We start from the raw sequence: 22,978 nt of genomic DNA, 5'->3' as shown, positions 1-22,978 counted from the left end.
TAAGCAATAATAGGAAGGAACAAGGGTTTTTGCTGGTTGAGATAAGGATAGCTATACAGGGCATTGACTCACATTAATTTCCTGTGCGTGTGTGTTACCTACTAGGTTAATTCTTTTTGATCTAACCTTTTCTCTAGTTCCTGGTCCCCTTTTCCTATTGGCCTCAGTTGCTTTTAAGGTATTTGCTTTAGTTTCTCTGCATTAAGGGCAACAAATGCTAGCTAATTTTTTAGGTGTCTTACCTATCCTCACCCCTCCCTTGTGTGCTCTCCCTTTTATCATGTGCTCAAAGTCCAATCCCATTGTTGTGTTTGTCCTTGATCTAATGTCCACATATGAGGGAGAACATAGAATTTTTGGTCTTTTGGGCCAGGCTAACCTCATTCAGAATGATGTTCTCCAATTCCATCCATTTACCAGCGAATGATAACATTTCGTTCTTCTTCATGGCTGCATAAAATTCCATTGTGTATAGATAGCACATTTTCTTAATCCATTCGTCGATGGTGGGGCATCTTGGCTGTTTCCATAGCTTGGCTATTGTGAATAGTGCCGCAATAAACATGGGTATGCAGGTGCCTCTGGAGTAACCTGTGTCACAGGGAGACTTACCTGTTTTTAATGAGACTCTAGAGTTGTAAGAAAAAGATAGGTACAAGGAAATAGAATTTGAAGGAGCCTGAAGGCTTTGTAACCCTGGGAAGCTTTTCAAAGATTATGGGTGAACTGTCCTGTTTGTGGCATCTGGCCAGGCCACTGTGACCAGGCCACTTACCTCATCGTTGAAAAGACCCATCAAGCCACACAACCCTCATGACCTCTGCAGGATCATCACCTGCCTGCTTCTCCTGGCAGCCTGCTCTCCATTCACTGAACTGTGACCACCAAGTCTCTGTGACCACCAAGGGTGACTTGGTGGAAATTAGAACTGACATCCTTTTTAAACCAAAAAAAACCAACAAAACAAAACAAAAAACAAAAAACAAAACCCTCCCTTTTCTTCTGACTATGAAAAGACAAGTGTACATATTAGTCTTAAGAGAAAATTTATGGTTTGAATCAATCACCTACAAATTCTCCTATGGATGACTTCTAAGAAGACTGAAATTAAGCCACTATTTCTCTTCCTTCACAAAAACTAATTCAAAATGGGTCAAAGACCTTAATGTAAGACCTGAAACTTTGCAACTACTACAGGAAAACATAGGGAAAACCCTTGAAGATCAGGGTGTAGGCAACAACTTTCTGACTAGAACCCCAATTGCCCAGGAAAAAAGAATAAGAATTTCCACAAAGGAAACAATTACCAGAATGAAGAGACAGTGTACTGAACAGGAGAAAGTCTTTGCCAGCTGTTCACCAGATAAAGGATTAATATCCAGAATACATAAAGAGCTCAAAAAATTATACACTAAAAGAGTAAATAACCCAATTAATAGATGAGCGAATGGACTAAGAGTTTTCAAAAGAAGAAGCTGCAAATGGCAAGTAAGTACATAAATGTTCAGCACCCTTAACCATAAAGGAAATGCAAATCCAAACGGCACCAAGATGCCATCTCAACTAGTCAGAATGTCCAGCATCAAGAAAACAAATACCAGCAAATGTTGGAGAAGATGGTGGGAGCCCAGCGGCCCTTATACACTGCTGGTGGGAATGTAAATTAGTGGAACCACTATGGAAATCGGTGTGGAGGTGCCTCAAAAAGAAACAGTAGACCTAACTATGACCCTGCTGAATCACTGTTAGGCATATCTCCGAAGGAATGTAAGTCAGCGTACAGTAGAGACACCTGCACAGCCATGTTGGTAGCAGCACTGCTCACTAGCAAGCTGTGGAACCAGCCTGGTGTCCATAAGCCTGTGATGGATACAGAAAACGTGGTACACATACACAGTGGAGCATTACCCAGCCATAAAAAAATGGAATTATGTCACTTTCAGGAAAATGGATGGAATTACATCACCATGTGAAGCAAAATAAGCCAGCTTCAGAAAGTCAGAGATTGCATGTTTTCATTCATACGCAGGATCTTAGGCCTTAAAAAAATGGCATGAGTGGAAAAGGGGGCGAGCCGGGGGGAGGGGCAGTGAATGTGATCAAAGTGTGTTAGATGCATGTATGGAAATAGAATAATGAAACCCATTAAAATTGTAAGCAAAAGGGATAAGAAAGTAATAAAGCGTTGGATGTGATCAAAGCACATTATATGCATGCATGGACATATCACATGAAACCCCGTTGTACAGTTATTATATAATAAAAATGTCTGTAAAAACCACTCTATAAATAAATTGTAACACACAAACACACACAACCAGGAAACACTCTAGACAGTAGGATGAGCTGGCTTTTTCCCTTGGAAGGCATAATGAGTGTGTCTCATTCTCATTATACCCCTCTGCAAACACATACATTAAACAAGAAGCTGAGAAACTCTTGCTCCGTCGCAGGCTCTGCAATGGCAGCAAGCTGTGGACCTCCCCATTCAACCCATGTCTTCCTGTTTTTCTCTTCTGTGTGATTTTTACTGTCCAGAGCAGTTAACCTGGGCTCCTGAGGGGTCTCCAGTGCAGCAGGTCTCCCAGGACATTGAGAGGGCCCTTGGTGAGAGGATAGTTTCCTTTGTGTGCTGGAAGGAATCGCTGTCTGGAAATAATGAAGTTACCAGCATTGGAGAATTTCAGGCTGGCGCCTGTACATCCTATCCTCTAAGCATGTTAGCAACATAACGGAGGTGCAAGGCTGTGCATGTCAGGTAAACACAGCTGCATTTCTTTCAGTGATTACACATTCAGATACCGCACAGCCTGTTTATGAACGAAAGTTGATTTTCCTCCTCTCTGGGTGAGAGGCTGGGCACAGGGAACTAGCCTTCCAGGAGCTAGCTACTTAAATGAGTAGCTCTCATTTGAGTGTATGTAGTGGGAGCCATCTTTGCCCTTAAATCAGTTTGTGGGGAATGTGGAGGCCCCATGCTTACCTTTCCTCCATCTATAGGCAGATGCCCATGTTCTTAGAGGACTGACTTTTCATCTCTGTGAAAACATGGTCACCTAACTTTACGCCATTTTTCAGTCATGTGTGGTGTGAAGACATGAGGTGTGCATGAGGAACCGAGCTGTAAAGGATCAGAGGCTTTTGGTTGTAAAGTCTTAGTGTCTGGCAGTGGGTTGGGGCAAGTTGGGAGGGAGGTGTGGGCCTGCAGCTGGGATAGAAGAAAAGGCTAGGAAGGAGTGGGCTGGGAGCACAAAGACAGTCTGCACTTTCAAGAAGCTCTGCCAAGCCAAGGCTGGTGGCTCACATCTGTAATCTTAGCTACTCTGGAAGTGAAGATTGGGAGGATCTTGGTTTGAGGCCAGCCTAGACAAAAAGTTAGTGAGACCCCATCCCAGTTATATGGGAGGTACAGGTAGGAGAATCACAGTCCAGGCTGGGGCATATACTTGAGATTCTTTTTAAAAAAATAACTGAAGTGAAAAACAGCTGGGGTGTGGCTCAAGTGGTAGAGCCTGCCTATAAGTATGAGGCCCTGAGTTCAAACCCCAGCACCCCCGCCCCCCAAAAAAGTTGTGCATAGGAGCTCTTGCTATCTGTGAAAACATTTCAAAAGAGAGTGGGTCCCATTAGACATGGGTATATTTACGGGTATAGCTTTCAGGTTGATGACATGAGTGAGCTACACTTGCAAGAGGTACAGCTCTGGATACTAAGTGGGAAGCCAGGAAGAAAGTACATTTTAGGCTTTAAGAGATAGGATCCTCAAGCTGCATGAAGAGAGGGTAGGAAAGAGAACTGTGAGGACATTGGGAAGGTTGGAAGTGAGTGCTTTCTGGGGGCCTGTGATGGGAGAGCTCAGGTGCCCAGGCACTGAGTGACAGAAGGAGCCTTCAAGAGCATGGCAGAAGGGGTCAGGACAAAATTTTAGAACAAAAAGTCTACAGCTAGATAGTTAGTTAGAGGGGCATAATGCAGGGTTGGGGAGGAATAGAGGGGTAACATGTTTTTTAGTTTAGTCAGTGAACGATTTCCCCTCACTTTGCTGGCACCCTGACTCAAATCTGCCTCAGTGTCATTGTCTTCTACTTCATAAAATCACCACTCCTAAATTTCCTGAGTTCTGATTTTGACACTCAGTCCTATTGTTGGCCATGACACTGAATGGGATTAGAAAATCTGGGATTTTCTAATGCAGCCCTTGCTGCATGATGTGTTAACCTTTTATCAACAGATTAAACAGGCAGGCGCCCTCTGACTTTCTCCTTCATCCCTTCTTGGGTTTCTTGTTTAAATAGTTTCACCATCCACAGCTGGAGGCATGGCTCAAGTGGTAGAGCGCTTGCCTACCAAGCTTGAAGCCTGAGTTCAAACCCCAGTAATACTGATAATAATAATAAATAGCTTTACCATCTGTCTTGTCACTTGAGCCACAAACCTTGGGAAATTCTGTTTGTTATTTGTAGCTGTAAAGTAAATTACTCCAAAAGAAAAAAAAAAAGAAAGAAAGAAAAGAAAAAGAAAACAGCTTAAAAGAAAAAATACTTACCTCCCAGTTTCTGAGGACTGGAAATAACAGGAGAGCTTGGCTGGACTCTTCCCAGGTTGTAGTCAAGCAGTCAGCTGGGCCTGTTGGTATCTTGAGGCTTGGCTGGAGGGAAAAATCCTCTTCCAGGTTCATTCACATGGTTGCTGCAAGCTCCGGAGGTCTCTGTTCATCACCATAGGCGCCCTTCCTTAGGCTGCCCGAGTGTCCTCATGATGCATTGGATGAATTGCCCCATAGCAAATGATGAGAGAGAGGGAGAGAAAAGAACCCCTAAGACAAAAGCCATTGAACTCTGCAAATCTCATCTCAGAGGTGCATGCCATCACCTCTTCCCTATAGTGTTGATCATAGAGACCGACCCTGGTACAGTTGGAGGTAACTGTGTAATGACACATGAGTACAGTAGAGGGCAGGGGCACTGGGGACCAGCTTAGAAGTCACTACTCAGAGGCCTTCTCTAGCAACTTGCTTACTACATCCTTCTAATTCTTCCTTGGAGGTATTTGTTAGCTATTACCTCATCTCAAATCTGGTGGACTGTGCAGGGAAGAGCTGTGGAGGCAGATGGAAGAAGCCTCTGGACCACACACCTAAGGCCACAGGTGGTGTGCATTATGAGAAGCTGGCATGTCCTCCAAGCCAACCCTGTAGGGAGAAAGAGAACAACATCTTGGCAAGCCAGTCTTTGGGGAAAGACTTATTCCCTGTGCAGGGAGGGATAGCCCTGTCACAGCAGTCCCCCTAGGCTAATGAGGTGCTGTGAGCAGAGACACTCAGAGACTGGCCTAAGCGCCTTAAGGACTTCAGCCCACAGCTCAGGAGAGCTCACGCAAGGGCTTTGCTTCCCTGTGAACATCGCAAATAAGTTTAACCCCACAAGTGTACTAGGTTGGACATGGCTTCCTGGAACTCTTGAACAAGAAAAATTCTGTTTCTCTGAGAAGGAAAGCCTTCTCTCAGGAGTAGGCCCAGTGGCTCAAGTGGTAGCATGCCTGCGTACTAAGTGCAGGGCCCTGAGTTCAAACCTCAGTACTGTAAAAAAAAAAAAAAGCCATTTGGAATGTCCCTTCTGATTCTTTTCCTTCTTAGGACCCTCCTCTAAGATGGGCTTTTTGGGAAATAAAACAAAACACCTGCTAGGGAGAATTTTCTGAATTAGATATGCCTTGCCCCCGCCTATGAGAGCAATTTGAGCTGCTGTATGGTCCTCATGGCTAAGGCCCCACCTGGGAGGAGGTGCACACTAGCAGTCCCCCTCATTAAGTCCTTAAATAGCCTGAGGCTGGACAGTTGACTAAGGTGCAGTCATTATCCAAGGACCCACAGGGATCAGTGTAGGAGCTCAGAACTCATTGAAAGTGATTGATGGGAGGTTCTGGGCCTTGATGAAAATTTGCTCTTTACTCTTGGATCTATAAACTTGAGATACAGAATCATAGACTTACTGATCAGGAGAGATAATAAAGGTTACCTGCTGCCCTTCCACCTTCCCCTCCCCCATTTTACCTGTGACACAGAGAGGTGAAGGGACTTTTCTGGGGTCAGTTAATAAGTTGTTAAGCCAACCAGGTCTAATGTATTCTGACTTTCTGAACTCCTTCCTGCCCCATGTCAAGTCTGTGAGTTATGTTGGAAGTACAGTTCTAGGATAGTGTACTGCAATCCAGTGTTAGCCCTAAGACCCATCTTCTGGATCTTCAAGGAGCTTCGTTCCCCAGGCTCTTTTCTGCTTTCTGGCCTAGGTTTAGTTGAGGGGGAGCACTGATGGAACTGGAGAGCAGGAGTTGGTGGGAACAAGGCATTTCTTCTTTCCGAGCTGCCTTTGGCAGCTCAGGTTGGCTGAGCTCCTCTGGAGTCCCAGGTCCTATCAGATAATCAGTCCCCTTGTGACTTTGGCTTCTGCCATATGACCCCTGCCTGCCACTATGGCTGGGTAACACCAGCTCCTCCATTCCGAGGTGTCATGGCTGCTTGCTGTTGTGACTGATCTTGGGTCACCTCACTGTCTCCTGATTGACCTGCCAGCTCTTTTTTTCTATGCATTGTGTAATCAGTTTCTTCTTTATTAAGCCCTAGACTGGTTTCTCTTTTTCCTTTCCAGATCCTGATAGTGTCGGGCCATCATTCTGTGTGTTCTTGCACATTATAGGAAGAAATAAATGTGCAGTCGTGATGTCAATGAGAAAGGGAGTGCTGGTGGAATGGCTCAAGTGGTAGAGCACGTGCCTAGTGAGCGTGAGGCCCTGACTTTTCAAACCACAGAACCACCAAAAAAGAAAAAAAAAAGAAAGCAGTTTTATCTGCAAGAAGTAGTGCCTGAGCACGTCAAGCTGACTAAAAGGGTATATTTGTTATAACTCTTCAAAAACAAACAAACCAAAAAAAAAAAAAAAGGAAGATTTCCCTAAGTTGTTTTCCCAAGGAGTCAGTCTTGCTTCTTTGTCTCTGTGGTGCCAAAAGAACAAGCAGGTCCCTTAGATTTTGTGGTTGTTTGCCATCTCTGTCAACCATGACACACAGTGGAAGGGACCTTTCTTGGTTGGGGAAGATGTGTGTTTTTTAGCTGTAGCAGAACGAGTCCCAGCGCCGGGCCATTGGTTTTGTGCACTTGCTTTGGTAGCTCTCTGCCCTCCCGCCGCAGCCTGGCTGTTGTGACCTACAGTCCTGTTTGTGTGCCAGCCCCTGTTCTTGGCTCCCACACAGGGATTCCCACAAGGGTTCCAGTTGGGAAGGTGGTTTCCAAGATTAGGGGTATCTGCTGCCAGCACTGGGTTGGAGACCACCAGCTTGTTTTTCCAGGCATTAATATCTCAGTGATCTCCAAACATATTTTCTTTCCCAGAAGACTTTCCAAAAAGTTTGTTGGAATGTCTCACTTTTTTCTTTTGAAGGCATAAGGGCCTGAGGTGGGGGGGGGTAGGGGAGGGGGCAAGGTTAATATAAATTATAACTTGGCAGACTAGCATTTAAAACTTTATCCAATTTTTTTTTCTTCTTAAAGAAAAAACACCTCTTTACATATTTAAGTAATTCATTTGGGTGAAATAACCACTCGGTTATTCATGTAGCAGCCCCTTGGCAGGCCTAGTCCAGTGCGCCTTGAAAGCAATCAACTACAAAGCCTCAAATGTTTTCCCTTTGAAAGCTCAATGTACCCTTCCCTCCCATGGTGGTGAGAAGTGACAACTCATTTTAAAGATGCTCCCCTTTGTGTCTTTGTCTTTCTTCTGCAGGCCATGTGTTTACACGATGGGATCTCCCATAAACAACAGGGCCCTTTTTCCATGCCAGGAGCCACCCGTTGCCATGTCAACATGGCAGGCCACAGTTCGAGCAGCTGCATCTTTTGTTGTTTTAATGAGTGGAGAAAATTCTGCCAAACCAACACCGCTTCGCGAAGGTACTGTACATGTGTTCCTTGCTTATTTATGTGTTGCACACATGCTGGATCCAGGAACCCAATGAGCAGCGTTGTTCCAAACCTTACAGAGCTGCTTTATTAGTTGGCTTGGAAATGCACGTATCATGCAGCACCCTGCCAGAGAAAGCAAGCCAGTCTGGGGAGGGGCCTTGGGAGTCTGGGTGTGGGGTTTGGGGTCTTCGCGTCAGAGTTATCGATTTGTGGATTATTTCAGCAGTTTCTTTCTCCTGGGGATTTGTGGGCCATACGCGGGTGGTCTTGGTTGAAGCCTTTCTGGGCAGGCAAGTATGTCACGGAAACTCCATTATGGTTGAGTTGTCTGTGGTTTGGATGTGCCGGGTTCATGATTACTCACTTTGTTGAGCTGAAATTGGACTGTCCTGTGAAGGGTCTGTCCTGCACACTGTTGGCCTACGTGAAGCTCGGGACCAAAGATGTTTCAGAAAGGTGGGGCAATGGTAATACCCAGCTGGGTTCTAGCTGTGAAGGGCTGGCTTATTCAGTAATGAACACCTCAGGTGACATCCTGAGATGCTGATGCCCGGCCACATTTTTGTAGTTGTAATATTTCCTTATTTAAAATAGGGTGTCTTCTCTCACATACTTATTACAGAAACTTCAACATATGCAGAAAGGTAAAAGCAATACAAATAAATAATTCAAAAAATTATCGCTCACATTTTCATGCATTTCTCTGCAGTCTTTAAAATTTATATGTATGTAGGACTTGTTCAAAATTGTTATAGCATATAACAGTGTTTATTCTGTTTTTTCACTCAGTGCACGTTGAACATATTTCAGGTTGTTAACTATTTTTAAATTTAATTTTAATGTTGGCATACTCTTATTGTGTGAATACAATAATTTAACATGCCCATATTATTAGATATTTTATTATTTCCAGATAGTTTCCTGATTATAAAGTTCCTTAGGAGACATTTTTTGTGTGTATTTTATTTATGTTTTTTTATCATCATATTATTGTTATACTATGGGTACATTGAGAAATTTGCAAAAGCTCTTACAATATGTCATAGTTGAATTCACTCCTCCATCACTCCCATTTATCCCCCCTAATTCCTGGAATAGTTTCAACAGGTCTCATTTTTCCATTTTCATACATGAGTACATAATATTCCACCACATTCACTCTCCTACATTCTTTCCTTATATCCTCCCCCCTCTTACTGGTGCCAACCTCCAGACAGGACCTATTTTACCTTCCTGTTCTCAGTTTTTGAAAAAAGACATTTTGGGGCTGGTGGAGTGGCTCAAATGGTAAATCACGTGCCTAACAACCACAAGACCCTGAGTTCAAACCTCAGTACCACCAAAAAAAAAAAAAAGAAAGAAAAAAGACATTTTTGTTTGTTTAAGATAGCTCTACAGGGAGTTTCCTTGTGATATTTCCATGTATATATGTATTATAACCCAAACTGGTTCATCCACTCTGCTTTTCTCCTTTCTACCTTAGTCTCCTTTTTATGGTGATTTCAACAGATTTAAAAATTCTTCATTCATTCTTGTATAGAAAGTACATCAACTATATTCACCTTCTTAACTTCCTTCTTTTACCCATCCTTTCCCATTAGTGACTTCCCCTTAGCGTGACCTATTTTTCATAATAATTGCTATGTTTGTATTAGGTCTGTATTCCACATATGCAAGAAATCATGCAGCTTTTGTCTTTCTGAACCTGGCTAAGTTCACTTAAGATGGTGTTTCTTAGGAAACATTTTATTTAAATGAGAGGTACTAGTCTAACATATAAACATATTAAAGGCTCTTGTCACACAGGCCATGTAGTTTTCCAAAAAAAAATGATGCCACTTTACGCCCTGGTCAGTAATTCTGAGGGTCCCTGTTTCCTGGAATGTTGCTCATCAGATTTCAGGAACCTCTCTCTAGTTTGGACCTCTGTGGTTACTGATAAGTGCCACATGCTCTCATGTGCTTTGTGTTTATACTGAGAGAACAGTGAGGTTTTCAAAAAGTTGTCTTGTTTTTGCTTTGATTGATTGGATCTTTAAAAAAATAAAGATATTAATCTTTTACCATATTTGCAAAAGTGTTTTTCCCTGGGAGTGTGCCTTTTAATTTTGTACAATGTTTCTTATCTATAGGAGATTTAAATTTCTGTGAAATCAAATTTATCAGATTTCTCTAGGAACATTTCCTTTGGTCTAGAATTAACGTGGTGGTTTTTAATATTTTATAGTTTAATATTTATAATTTAGCTCTGTAACTTATTCTCAATAAGTCGTGAAATGAGGACTAAGTATTGTCTTTTTTCCAAGTAGGAAACCAACCATTTCAAGATCGTTTATCTTTCCTAGTTTGTTATCTCTTCTTTATCACGTAAGCATAAGTACCAAAGTCTTTGCTGAATTTGCTGAGTATTTACTTGATTCTTAAGCAAAACGAACAATATATTTACAAATTTTATTTTTAAAAGGACATTTTAAAAGTAGGACATTTATGGTTGGGCACAGTGGCTCATGTCTGTAATTCTAGTTACTTGGGAGGCAAAGATCCAGGAGGATGACGATTGGAGCCAGCCCAGGCAAAAAGTTAGCAAGACGCCCCCCCCCCTCGGTCAACAAACAAGGTGTGATGGCGCACACTTGTCACTCCCAGTAGGGAAGTGTAAATACGAGAATCACAGTTTCAGTCTGCCCAGGCAAAAACCACAAGACCCTACCTGACTAAAGCAGAAAGGGAATGGGAGGTGCAGCCCAAGTGGTAGAGCATCTGTCTAGCAGGTGTGAAGCCCTGAGTTCAAACCCCAGTACCACTGCCTGCCTGCCTGCCTGCCTAAATCAATCAATCAATCAATCAAACCAGGACATTTGTAAATGAAAAAAGGACATATTTACAATAAAGTCTGCTTCTTACCCCTATCTCCCAGCCGCCAAGAACTCTCCCCCTAAGACAACAACCAAAGTTACCAGTTCTGTTTGTGTAATGTTTTATTCTGTTGCATTAGTCTGTACACATTTGTACATTGTGTTTCCCTCTCTAGAACACACTCATCTTACAGCAATGTCGGATCAGAACATAAAGAACTTCCGTGTTATTTTTAAGACTGTAGTGTTCTACAGATGAGTATTTTACAACTTTGTTAACTAGTAGCTCTGGATCCCACTCATGACAGATAAAAAAATAATAAATCTGGGATTTGGGGCTTGTATTATCGCTACATTTTGTTTTTGTAATATGTCTTCTCTTCTAACTGTTATTGTTTTACATTTTCATCCCATTTCAAATCATATTTTTCTCAAGTATTTAGACTTCCTTCACTCTTGAGTTCTTAAGTTTGAATTGTCTCTCAATAGGCTGGGAAAGATTTCAATGTTTTTTCCTGGAAGGATGAGCTTAAGATATGTTTTCCGCGCTCCCTTTTTTTTATTTTCAGTTGTGCTCACTTATGAACAGTTCTCGGCTAGATTTAAACTTTTTTTTTTTTTTTATTTGGAGATAGGATCTTGCTACATTAGCCCAGGCTGGCCTTGAAATCACAATCCTCCTCCCTCAGCCTCTGGCGTGCTGAAAGTATAGGCATGTGCCACCATGTCCAGCTGGTACAAACTTTTTGTCACTTTTCTCTCTTTAATGATTATAAATATTGCCACTATCATTTCTTACTTAGTATCTCCAAAGAGAAATATGGTACCAGATTTTTAAATTATTTGCAAGTAGTCTGCTCTTGTTACCTAGAGGCATGTAGACTTTGAAAAATTTATGTAATTAAGGGACTAGTGGGGTGGCACAAGTAGTAGAATGCCTGCCTAGCAAGTGTGAGGCCCTGAGTTCAAACCCCAGTACTGCCAAAAACAAACAAAAAAGTTGTTAAAATTTATGTAATTCAAAACTTTAGAACAAATCTAGATGTGATGCCTTTCTTTTGAGCCAACTTTACTGCAGGGCAATTTACATATAATAAATGCATACACTTAAAATGTATTATTGAGTGAGATCTGAAAGGTGCACACCTCTGTGTAATTAATCATCACCTTGTGACGATACAGAACACTTGCATTACCTAGAAACCCCTGTGCCCATGTCCTCACTCCTATCTACACCTCCTCCAGTCCGCCCCATTGACCTGATTTATTTCCATCTTGATAGACTAGTTCCACTTCTAAAACTTCACATAAGTGGAGCCATTCAGTGTGTGCTCATGTCTGACTTCTTTTACCTGGACTCATGTTTGTGATTTGCCCGCATCATTGTAGGTAGCAGTACCATATTCTTGTTAGGTAGTGATCCATGGTATGAATAAACCAAGTTTATCCACTCACCTGTTTGTAGACCTTTGGATTGTTTTGGTCATTTTGAAAAATATGCTGTGAACATTCAGGTAGGAGACTTTTTGTGGATATGGTTTTCATTTATCTTGGATAAATACCCAAGTATTTATACCTCGATCATATGGTAAATACATGTTGAAGTTTCTGTACTTAAACTTGTGGTTTGTTATCTGCCAAACCATATCCAAAGTGGTCATATTACTTTATGCCCCAGTGACGTGAGAGCTGTCGTCGGTGCTTACCTTTGCAGTTAGTGTTGCTGGGCCTTTGCCTTGGAGCCCTCCAGCCGAGGGTGAGGTGCTAGCTCACTGTGGCTTGCTTTGCACTTCTCTAATAACTAGTGATGTGGAGCACTTTGTTGTGTACCTATCGCACATACTTACTTTTTTCTTTGAACATCTCTTTAAAGTCATTTGCCATTTTTAATAATGTAGGTTTCTTTTTGGCACAGCTGGTTTCCTGAAAGAAGAAAGTAAGAATACTTTGCAGGATGCTCTAGATTCACATATTGCAAATGCATAGTCCTTGTTTGCATGGCTTGCCTTTTCATTTTTTATCCATACACTAATTTTTAAAAACTTTTTTCTTTTTTTGCAGTACTGGGGTTTGAACTCAGGGCCTCGCAATTGCTAGGCAGGCACTATCCTGCTTGAGCCATTCTGCCAGCCCACATTTTTGTATTTTTTTGCAGTGCTGGGGACACTCTCGAGCACTGATTTTTTTCTGTACTGACATTTTTGTTCTTTACTAATTCCATTAGAGAGTTAAATTATGTCAGTATAAAAACTCAGTCCTTCATTTTTTTGTTGTCACTTTATCTCAGTCTGTTTCACGTATGTTTCAGCCTGTTATCTTCTTGTGGCTTTTCACTATGATTGTATAGAATGTATATCTTCTTGTATCATAATGACAGTGCCAGCTTCTTAAATTGGTTTGGTGTCTGTAGAAAATTGATTTCCAAGGCTTGATCTTCCCCTGACTTCTGTTTTTCCACAGTGTCCTTGGCTTTCCTATGTGGACACAGTATGTAGGTTTCCCTTTGCTCCCTCCATTCACTGTCCTGTCTGCCAAAACCCTCCTCAGGTCAACAGATGGAAGGTTAGCTGATACACCGCCTTTACCCAGGCTCCTCATCATGCTGGCTTATTGTCTAGTCAAGTTCTGCCCGTCCCATATGGGTGCTTGTCTGCCCTCTCTCCTGGCTCCGTGACATGCCGAGTTGATGGGGTATGCGAAACACTGCCATCCCAAACAGACATTGGTACCTGGGCTCCTTCGGTCCCTAGCAGTTTTCTTGTTACAACCTCACTTCCCAGAATGCCGTGTAGCTTCCCCATCCTCTCCTCCCCACGCCTGCATAGCTTCTCATTCATGGTTTGGCCTGCAGCTCAGTTGTGGGGTCTTGTGCTTGCCGTGCTTCTCAAGCTACAGATGTGGCGCTGACGGCTGTGTGTGTTTGCCTGTGTGACTGAACACCTGCCCTACCCTAGGCAACATGATCCTCCCCAGCACTTTTCTTCAGTAAGCCTTTTGCTGTCACATCATTTGGCATCTACTTGAAATCATCCCGTGTGCTTGTCTCATTACCTCTCAGTAACTGCAGCAGCCCGACGCGCCCTGTGCACTTGTACAACTGACGCAGGGGGCTCTGAACTTATTTGGCGACACTCAGTCATGTCTAGGTGACACATCCTACTGCCTGTTTCTATAAATGAAGTCCTATTGGACCATGGCCATTGTCTAGTCTAGAGCTGTTTCCATGTACAACAGCTCAGGTGGAAAGAAAGGCCCTCAAAGCCTAAAATATTTGCTACCTGGTCCTCATTGAAAAACTTTCCTGACTTCTACCATATTTGTCTGTCTGTTTGACTGTTATCATAAAAAAATAAGAATTAACTTTAAAATTTTCGTGGAAAACTTCCAGGAATATAATATATTGGTCTTTTTTTAGAATTACCATTTGAAGGCAGAGTTATAATACAGTAGATGCTAACTGGGATTTTTTCATGTTCAGACCACAATTCCACCTCAGATGATACCACAAAACAGACTTTACCAAATCAAACTGAGGGAGGATTGAGCTAGACACAGAGAAAGAACCCACAGCTGGAGTTCGTCAGAGGACAGCCAGGAAGTAGTGTAATGAAGGCCCTCGCCAGATCTCCAAGTGGCTTTCTGGAGACACACGATGTCTACAGATGGATCTGCACCCTAGAGAAAGGGTATGGCAGGTATGGGGCACAGCATGGTGCTGCTTCCTTGCCTGGTCATGTTTTCCAGATTGTAGGTTGGTCTGTTGCTGTCCTTGAAGGCAGAGGCAGCAAAGCCCTGCCCAGCTAGTCACAGTTTCCATCACAATGACACGTCATTGGCCTGATTAGCACATTTACTGGGCGCCAGCTGATTTCCTGAAAGAAGCAAAGCACCTGTGAGCAGATAACCACACAGAAATGACAGCAGCCTCTGGGCAGGACGCAGGGGTCAGCAGACAGGCTGAGTCCTCGCCCCATGTTTTTAAAAAGAAGGCTGATGGGTAATGACCATCCTAAGAATTTTATTAGCTGAGTAGTCATTATTCTTTTTTCAAGAAGGCTAAGTCAAGGCCATCGATGTAGATGAGCTCGCTTGACTCATTTATTATTTAACTTCCTCAGCACAAGAGCCATGTGGGGAGAACTGCCACGCTGGGTGTACTGTCAGCCTGTGTTTCCTGTCCACATGTAGCCAAGCCACTGAGCGCAGAGACCCAGTGCCCAGTGCCGTGCTTTGCAGACGATAAGTGCCCGGATATGTTCATGGAGGGAATGTTGAAACCACTGCTGGCCGTGATTTCAGGGATTTCAGGGTCACTTCTTTTCATTATGCTGCTCATTTCTGCAGCCTTAGTACAGGTTAAAAGGAAAAAAAAAAACACATTAAAGTACATGTTATTTTCCTTCAGTTTTATTTTTATAGAATCTAGTTTAACATATTCCTACTTCTTCTGCTTCTGTTTTTCATGGGAAGCCTCAAGAATATGAACGAGATGAGACTGTCTAAGCTCTTTCCAAAGGAGAAAAACATAGGAACAAGAGAAAGGCATTACAAACTACACATGCCCTTGAAAAGGGTCTCATTTCATTTTTCTACCGGCAAAAGTAAGCCTGTAGACATTACTTCATTCTGGGCAAAATGCTACTCTCTGGCTTCCCCAGTGGACCAGCACTCTGACATTCTCTTTCTCTTGACTGTGTGGGAAATTCCAGGAAAAAGCCAAGATTTCAGGGTCCGGACCTCCTCCTGTGTGCAACTGAAAGCCAACTTTCCTCCCTCTTGATGGCTCCAAATGAGCAATTCTATTTAGACTGCTTCCACAGTACACAAGCAGGAATGGCGTACAGGAAGTGGTAAATTAAAAGGCATTTGGGAATGGTTATGATTAAGTGTTTTCCCCACAAAGAGAAAATGTGAAGTAGAGAAAGCTGCTTGTTTCTAGAACTGGAAGCTTTGTTCTGGCTGGTACACGTATTTATGCGTGCGTGTGTTTTTGAAAGCTAGGAATAAGTCTTCTGTAGTTAGAAAATGGCCTTTTAGCCAGGACTGTGTTCTCTGGTGCCTTGCCCTTTTTGGCCCTTTTGTCTTGTGTTGTGTTGTTCTTGCTTGCCGTCCCAGCCTCCGCTTAGCACATGCAGCACATGCAGGAGCCATCATGATTCCGGCAGCCATGTGTGTGCCAGTCCTGACTGCTCTGGATCTTGCCTTAGACTTGACATTCATAAATGTTTTCATGTGGGTAAAGGACTAGTTTGCCTTGTGACCATCTGCAGAGGCACAATTTTTGTGTCCAGTCCACTGATCTACTTTGCACTTAAGTTTCGGAGGAACTAGTTGTCCACATCATAGACCTGCATGTCTGGGGAGACTTGAGTGACAAGCCTGTCAGGGTGTGTGCCTTTAAGGATGCCATTAGCTAAGGAGGAGGGACATACACAGCCTGTAGAGCTGCTTGTGTTCTTGGTTCAGTAGGTGGCGCTCTTTTACCTAGTTCATTATGCGATCTTGAAGGTCATTCTCAACTGGGTCTCCTGTGCCTGAGGCAGTACTAAGTGGCAGGGAAGGAAACCCGAAGCCTTGCTGGGTGGCATCAGTGCAAAGCTGTGGTCTGACTTAGCACATGGCCCTGGTTAGTCAGGGCTGGTACCTCCCAGCCCAGGGCTCTTCCTGTCTCCTTTGTTCTGGAGCCAGTTACAACTCTTAAGCAGCAGCAGAGAAAAACTAAGGAAAGACAGTCATGAACGGGTATTCAAGATGGTGGCACCAGCCCATGCAGACAGGATGCATAGACTTGCCATCTTGGAGGGTTTGCTGAACATCCCAAGCACTAGAGAAGAAGGCCAAGAGGGGAACAGTCAAAGGGGGGAGCTTTCCCTCTTCCTCATGTATGTATGATGTATGTGTATATGCAGTATGCATATTGCATGTGGTGTATCTGTATACACTTACAAATACACATGTTCCTATACACATTGTCAAGCATTTTTAATTTGTGATACAAAGTTGTTCCAAAATAATCTTATCATATGGAATAGCTTGGGCAGGAAGTCCTGAAAGGACTTGTGACTAGAGAAAGAAGGAGTCTTGAGGTAGGAAATAAGCAGGCACTTCACTGGATTTCATGACAGAATCTGGTATGTTAAATAAAAGCCTGTGTCAACTCCATATTTCCAAAAGCCTCCTGCTGCCTGACCTGTGGTGGCAAGGCATGGACGGTGCTTAGATGCTTCACTAGGAAGCATCCCCTCAATCTTCGTGGAGACAGGAGCGCTACAGGAGGGGCGGGGTGTGTGTGTGCTGGGGATCCAAGTGCATAGGACTGACTTTGCATGCAGTTCATACTACTTTGCTCTTCTTTCCAGCCGTGGCTGGTGGGTACGGGCGACTGTGCTGCCTTGGTTTTTCTTCTCTGAAGGCTTTCCTTTTGTAAAATTAATCTCCTCAAATTTAAGATCACAGTTGACTCCCACCCCCCACCCTCCCCACAGTGAACTGACTCGTGCGTTGTGTTCTTTATTTTTCTCTCTCCACTGGTAATTACCACTTTTGGAGGATAGAATATTCACACTCTTCAAAGGACAGTTTTTAAGAGTAGTGAATGAAAAAAATAAAGTAATTGTTAACATGCTCGAGTTATGATGCTTATTTTCAAAACTAATTTTTTTTTTTTTTGCTTGTTCGTTTATTGTGCTGGGGATTCAACCCAGGGCTCCTGGATGCAAAGCGAGCATCTATCACTGAGCTACACCCCCAGCCAAAATTAAATTTCCAACTGCCTCTAGTGATTTGAAAATCTTACGCTACCTGCAAAAAAAAAAAAAAAAAAACAAAAACAAAAAAACCTGCAGTCATCATTAAGGGAAATTTCAGTCCTGTTTTGGAGGTGAAAATGTGTATTTGGATCTTGTCATGGCTGCTATTGTGATCCTAAGAACTCTCTCATGTGACACACCTGACTTACTAGTGAAATCAGTGGAGTATGAAAGTTTTCCTCTGAATCCACTCCAGTTTAAGAAGGTGGCGTGGGGTGATAAGGATCCCTGAGCTCTCCTCTAGGGGGTCAGAGATCCAGCATTACGGAACCTGTCCAGTAGGCAGGGGAAGCTGGTGGTGCTCCAGCCTGCGCAGTGTAGGCTCATGCTGCCTTGTGGCCCCTGCTGTCCTCTGGTAGCCTCACTAATGACACTAGGCCTGGCTGTGAAATCGTCTGGGGGTGTGATGGGTTTCTGGCTTCTGTGGGGAAAACTCCAGGTTGGTGCAAGTACAGCACATTCTCTTTGTTCTGTATGTGGCCTAGTGGGGAGGCATGGTGCAAGTGGGTTGAATCAAAAGGCAAAATGAAGGCATTCACTGCCTGTTTCATTGAGGATGGCTCATTTAAAGTAAACAGCATTGAAATAGTCTCCAAATGGTCCATTCTATGTGAAGTCATGCAGGATACCCCCTTTGGGCTGTCACTCTTTAAATGGATCACTTTGTGTGCACCGTATTTTAATGGCATTCAACCTTAAACCCCATATGTGGGCCTCATCAGGTCACGGGCTTCAGGGTTTCGTGCACATGTGGCAGCCATACCTTCAAACATCCTTCACCTCTGCCTCCAGAGAGTCAGCCTGAGCATGGGGAAGGGCAGCTGTAGAGATGGGCACTTGCAAATGACGACGAGGACAGACACTGTGTATCAACCACTGTGCCCAGCGATTTCTCTATACATCTAGTTTAATCCGCACACAACCCTAAGAGGTACACACTATGGTTGTTTCCATGTTCTACAAAAGGACACGTGTGTAGAGCTTAAGTAATGTGCCAGACTGGCAAGCGTGGAGCAGGGACTGAATGCAGCCCACAGATACACTCAAAAGAAGTGAACTCTCACCAGTTCTCCTTGCACGGCAGGGCTTACCACAAACAACAGACAGTCCAGAAGTGAGTTCTCTCTGTCAGAAAGCATGCCTTGCTTTCTGGGTAGTATCTGCACCTCACGGTTTGCATTTTTTGCAGGTTGGCAGAGGGCAGTCTTCATGCAAATGATCCCCAAGCATACACCTCAGCAGAGACTTTTCCACCAGGAGAGAGTACTGGGGGTGTCCTCACAGTAATGAACTCATAAATAGTAAACACCTTCAGGGCACTAGAAGTGCTCTGTGATCTCCATGGTGGCTCTAGCATTCTCCTGGGGAAGGGGTGTGGGGGTGGGGGTGACAGATGCACTTTTTGTGTGTGTGTGTGGTACTGGGGGTTGAACTCAGGGCCTTTTGCTTCCTAGGCAGGTGCTTTACCACTCGAGCCATGACCCTAGCCCTTTTGGCTTTGGTGGTTTTTTTTTTTTTTTTTCTCCACCCAACTCTGACTTTGATCCTCCCACCTATGACCTCTCACCTAGCTAGGATGACAGGTGTGTTCCACCACTCTCAGTTCGCTGGTTGAGATGTGGTCCTGGTAACTTTTTGCCCAGGCTGGCCTTGAACTGGGATCCTCCAGATCTCTGCCTCTTGAGTAGCTGGAGTTACAGGCTGAGCCACTGTACCAGCCCAGCCAGACTCTTTTGAGATGCTTCTTCCTAAGAAACACTGTGGCTGACCAGATCTTTAGGAATTAGGCTCTTAGCTTGTGGTTCCTGATGGCCCAGCCAATTGATCTACCTGTTTGTCACTTGGTAGCCAAGAAAATAACTCTGTTTTAAAAGTTTGTTCCAAATAAGCTCCATTAGAACAGAGGAGCTTTAGGAGTCAGAAAAATTTTTAAAATCCTGTGGGCTGTGTGTATGAGGAAATCATCCTTAGCATTTAAAATATGGATTTGGGTGGTATTTTCACTACCTTTCAAAAAAAGGAAGACAGCAAGGAAGCAATGACAGCTCTGAAATATTTGCCTTGCACCCACTTTAGGTTCTGTTACCAGTTTTGCTATCTTAACCAAATTCCAGGTTATCTTTCCTCTTTTTTACTGCTTACCCCCACTCCTCTTACTTACCACATCCTTTTGTGGCTCCTGGTGCTCTTCCACATCACCTTGGGAGGACACAGTTCTTCCGATAAAGGACTGGGCTGGGCATGATGCGATCGGTCACCTTGTGTGGGGTTCTCACAAATCCTTCTCGTCCTGTTGGCAGTGTTTTCTCTTGGAAGTGTTTCAGGTCCTGCTGTTTCTACAAGTGTCATCTGGCCCACACATTACATGGTAGCAGGAGCCAGACCCGCGGCAAAAAGCACATCAGAATGCAGCACAGAACTGGGGAGAGAGCCTGTTGTGCAGTGCCTCATCCTTAGCAGGAGTGCCTCACAGGATGGCCCCTGCTAAATTGCCTCTTCCTCTGAGCTGCGTCTTATCACGTAAGTGGCATCTCAGGATCAAAAATGGTCTTCTTTTTCTGTTAGAATTACCTTTTAATTAATTGAGTAGTTTTGTTTGAATTTAAATGTTCAAATAATTGTTGGTATTATTATACCCTTCCCCAAAAAGCAGTCCTCTGACTCTGTCCACCTCACCTTTTCTCTTGCAGCAGAGGGACCACCTTTACCTCTTGGCTGATTGTTTACTACTAACCTCCATGTCATTTGGTGAAAGTGCTTGCTTGTTTAGTGTCGGTCTTCCCGCTGCGGAAGGTAGGATTTAGCTCTCCTCCCGCTCCCACCCCTCCGCCCCATCCCATCATCCCAGCATCTGGGGCATGTATCCAGCATACAAGAGCTGAGCCTTGTAGTGAAACTAGGATTACATCATTATTTCTGTCCATACTAGTTTTTTTACTTGATAACAGTGTTATCGTTTGTTTTCACCATTTTCTTTGTATTTGTCAACACTAGGCTCTTTAAAGTTGTTTAAATCTCTTTTCAAGATGTTCAGACACAGGCTGAGGACAGTAGCTCACATCTGTAATCCTGGCTGCTTGGGAGGTAGAGATTGGGAGAATCGACGTTCGAGGCTGGCCCAGACAAAAAGTTCATGAGGCCCCCATTTCAACCAGTTAAAGCTGGGTGTGGTGGCACATGCCTGTCATCTGAGCTATGCAAGAAGTGTGTATATAGGAGGACTGTGGTCTAGGCAGCCTGGGCATAAATGCAAACTCCTATTTGAAAAACAAGTAAAGCAAAGGGCTTGAGGGCATGGCTCAAGTGGTAGGGCACCAGGTACAGGCCCTGTGCTCAACCCAGTACCACCAAAACCCAACGAGACGTGCTCAGATACATCAGGTTTTCTTCCTTGGGCTCCCTCCCTTGCCCCTTGGGGAGAGGCTAGTCTCTGCTGGGTGGGGGCACAGGGCTACCATTCTGCAGGTTGCCTTTGCTTCTCTTCTGCCTCTTTTTGAAGCAGGCTTTACATAGTCTGGTAACTTCAGAGAATATGGTGTGTAGGAGGTGAGGTTTTTTTGAGACTGTGCATGTCTGAAAATGTCCTTAGTGTCTGGAACTTTTTTCCTTTCTCTTGTAGGATCTTGTCTTTATTCCCAGGCTTCTGAATATCATAATGGTGTTTCTGGATGTGGGTCAGTGTACATCCAGTTCCCTGGATACTTCATGTCCTTTCAGTCTGGAAAACCCTTGAACTCTTCAGTTTGGGGCAGTTTTCTTGATTTTTTTTTTCAGCACTGGGATTTGAGCTCAGGGCTTCACACTTGCTATGCAGGCACTCTACCACTTGAGTCACTCCACCAGACCTGTTTCGTGTTTTCAAGATAGGGTTTCATGAACTGTTTGCCCAGGCTGTCTTTGAACTGTGATCCTCCTGATCTCTGTCTCCTGAGTAGCTAAGATTACAGGTATGAGCCACCAGCACCTGGCTTCCCTTATCTTTTTGTCTTTTTTTTTTTTTTTTTTTTTTGGTGGTACTAGGGTTTGAACTCAGGGCTACACACTTGTTAGGCAGATGGTCTACTGCTTGAGCCAAGCCTCTAGCCATTTTGTTCTGGTTATTTTTGAGAGAGAGTCTTGCCTTATACCCAGACCAGCTTCTACCATAATCCTCTTATTTTATGATTCTGCCATAGCTGGGAGGACAGGTGTTTGCCACCACGCCCAGCATTTTTCTGTGAGATGGGGTTTTGCCTGGACTGGCCTGGAACTGTGGTTCCTGCCCCCTGCATAGCTAGGGGGATAAATGTGCACTACTGTGGCCAGCTTGTTTGTTGAGAATAGGGGTCTCGACCACCTGGGCTGACCTCAAACCAATCTCAGCCTTCCAAGCAGATAGGATTACAGGTGTGAGCCACCGTACCAGGCTCCCTGTTTTGCTTTGATTTGGTATTTTGCTCTACTTTCTGGGATATTTCCTCATGTTTATCTCTCATACGATCCCTTTTATTGAGTTCTTTTCTTCTACTGTTATTTTCATTTTCTTTACTAGTGAATAATACCCTTTGAAAATACTCCACTGCAGTTGTAGGGCTGCAATAAATGCACTTCATTCTGAGTGTACATTTAGTATTTTTTTGAACTTTTCTTCTTGAGTGGTCACTGTTTTTGAAGTTGCTTGTTTCAGTTTATTTCGGTATTTCAATTCTGTATTAAAGGCTTTCTGCAGGTGCCTTGGAGGTGCCTGCCTTCAAGACTGGCAGCTCTGAGTGCAAACATGGTCTGGTTGGCCAAACCTCACCATAGCTGGTCATAGGAAGCTTCCAGTGTCAGCTTCTTTGAGCATCTGCTCTTGGGTGGTGAGCTTTCGTCAATATCCCGCCTACAGGGGGAAAGCTTAGCTACTCGCATTGTGGGCACCAAATAAATGGAGGTGGCTGTAGCCTAGTCCTCTTTATTTGCCTTTACCTGGGCCACTTCTTCCATTCCTACACCCCTGTCGTACAGAACCCTTCCCTCCCCTCCCCCTCCCCTCCCCTCCCTTTCCCCTCCCCCTTTGCCAGGCTCTGTGGGCGCTGGGCAAATAGCCCCAGGTACAAAGTAGGGGAGGCCATCTGTGAATCTTTCCACCTCTTAGACAGGCCTTCAACCGGGCCTGCTTAGCTCAGCACTTCCTAGAGTTGAAAGCAAGGTGGGTTTTACCCTTCTCCACTGCTAGCTTGGGATGTAGTCTGTTGTCATTTGCTGCTCTTCCATCTCCATTCAGCTTCACTATTTTGTAGCCGTTGTCTCTTGTTTTGTTCTTTCTGTTCTTGTCGGTTTATAGCTTTAAAAAGTGGTTTTGATGGGGTTTGAGGAGGAAGCAAAAGTGGCCTCG

At 43.9% G+C, this 22,978-nt stretch overlaps 1 protein-coding gene across 20 annotated transcripts in view; it reads left to right on the top strand.

Moving 5' to 3' along the window:
- The window catches only part of Aopep (aminopeptidase O (putative)), a 293,876-nt gene that overhangs the window by 36,265 nt on the left and 234,633 nt on the right, over positions 1–22,978 (top strand). For all 20 annotated transcript variants that reach the window (XR_012440580.1, XR_012440575.1, XR_012440579.1 and 17 more), the window contains exon 3: positions 7,780–7,946. Coding sequence is in view for 14 of the 20 variants with exons in the window: in XM_074052594.1 (XP_073908695.1) it covers positions 7,780–7,946 (167 nt within the window). In the remaining 6 variants the exon portion in view is untranslated. The remainder of the gene's footprint in view (positions 1–7,779; positions 7,947–22,978) is intronic.

The sequence above is a fragment of the Castor canadensis genome, chromosome 13, assembly GCF_047511655.1.
Source record: "Castor canadensis chromosome 13, mCasCan1.hap1v2, whole genome shotgun sequence".
Taxonomy (NCBI): domain Eukaryota; kingdom Metazoa; phylum Chordata; class Mammalia; order Rodentia; family Castoridae; genus Castor; species Castor canadensis.
The sequence above is the reverse complement of the archived record's forward strand: the minus strand, read 5'-3'. Positions and strand labels throughout refer to the sequence as shown.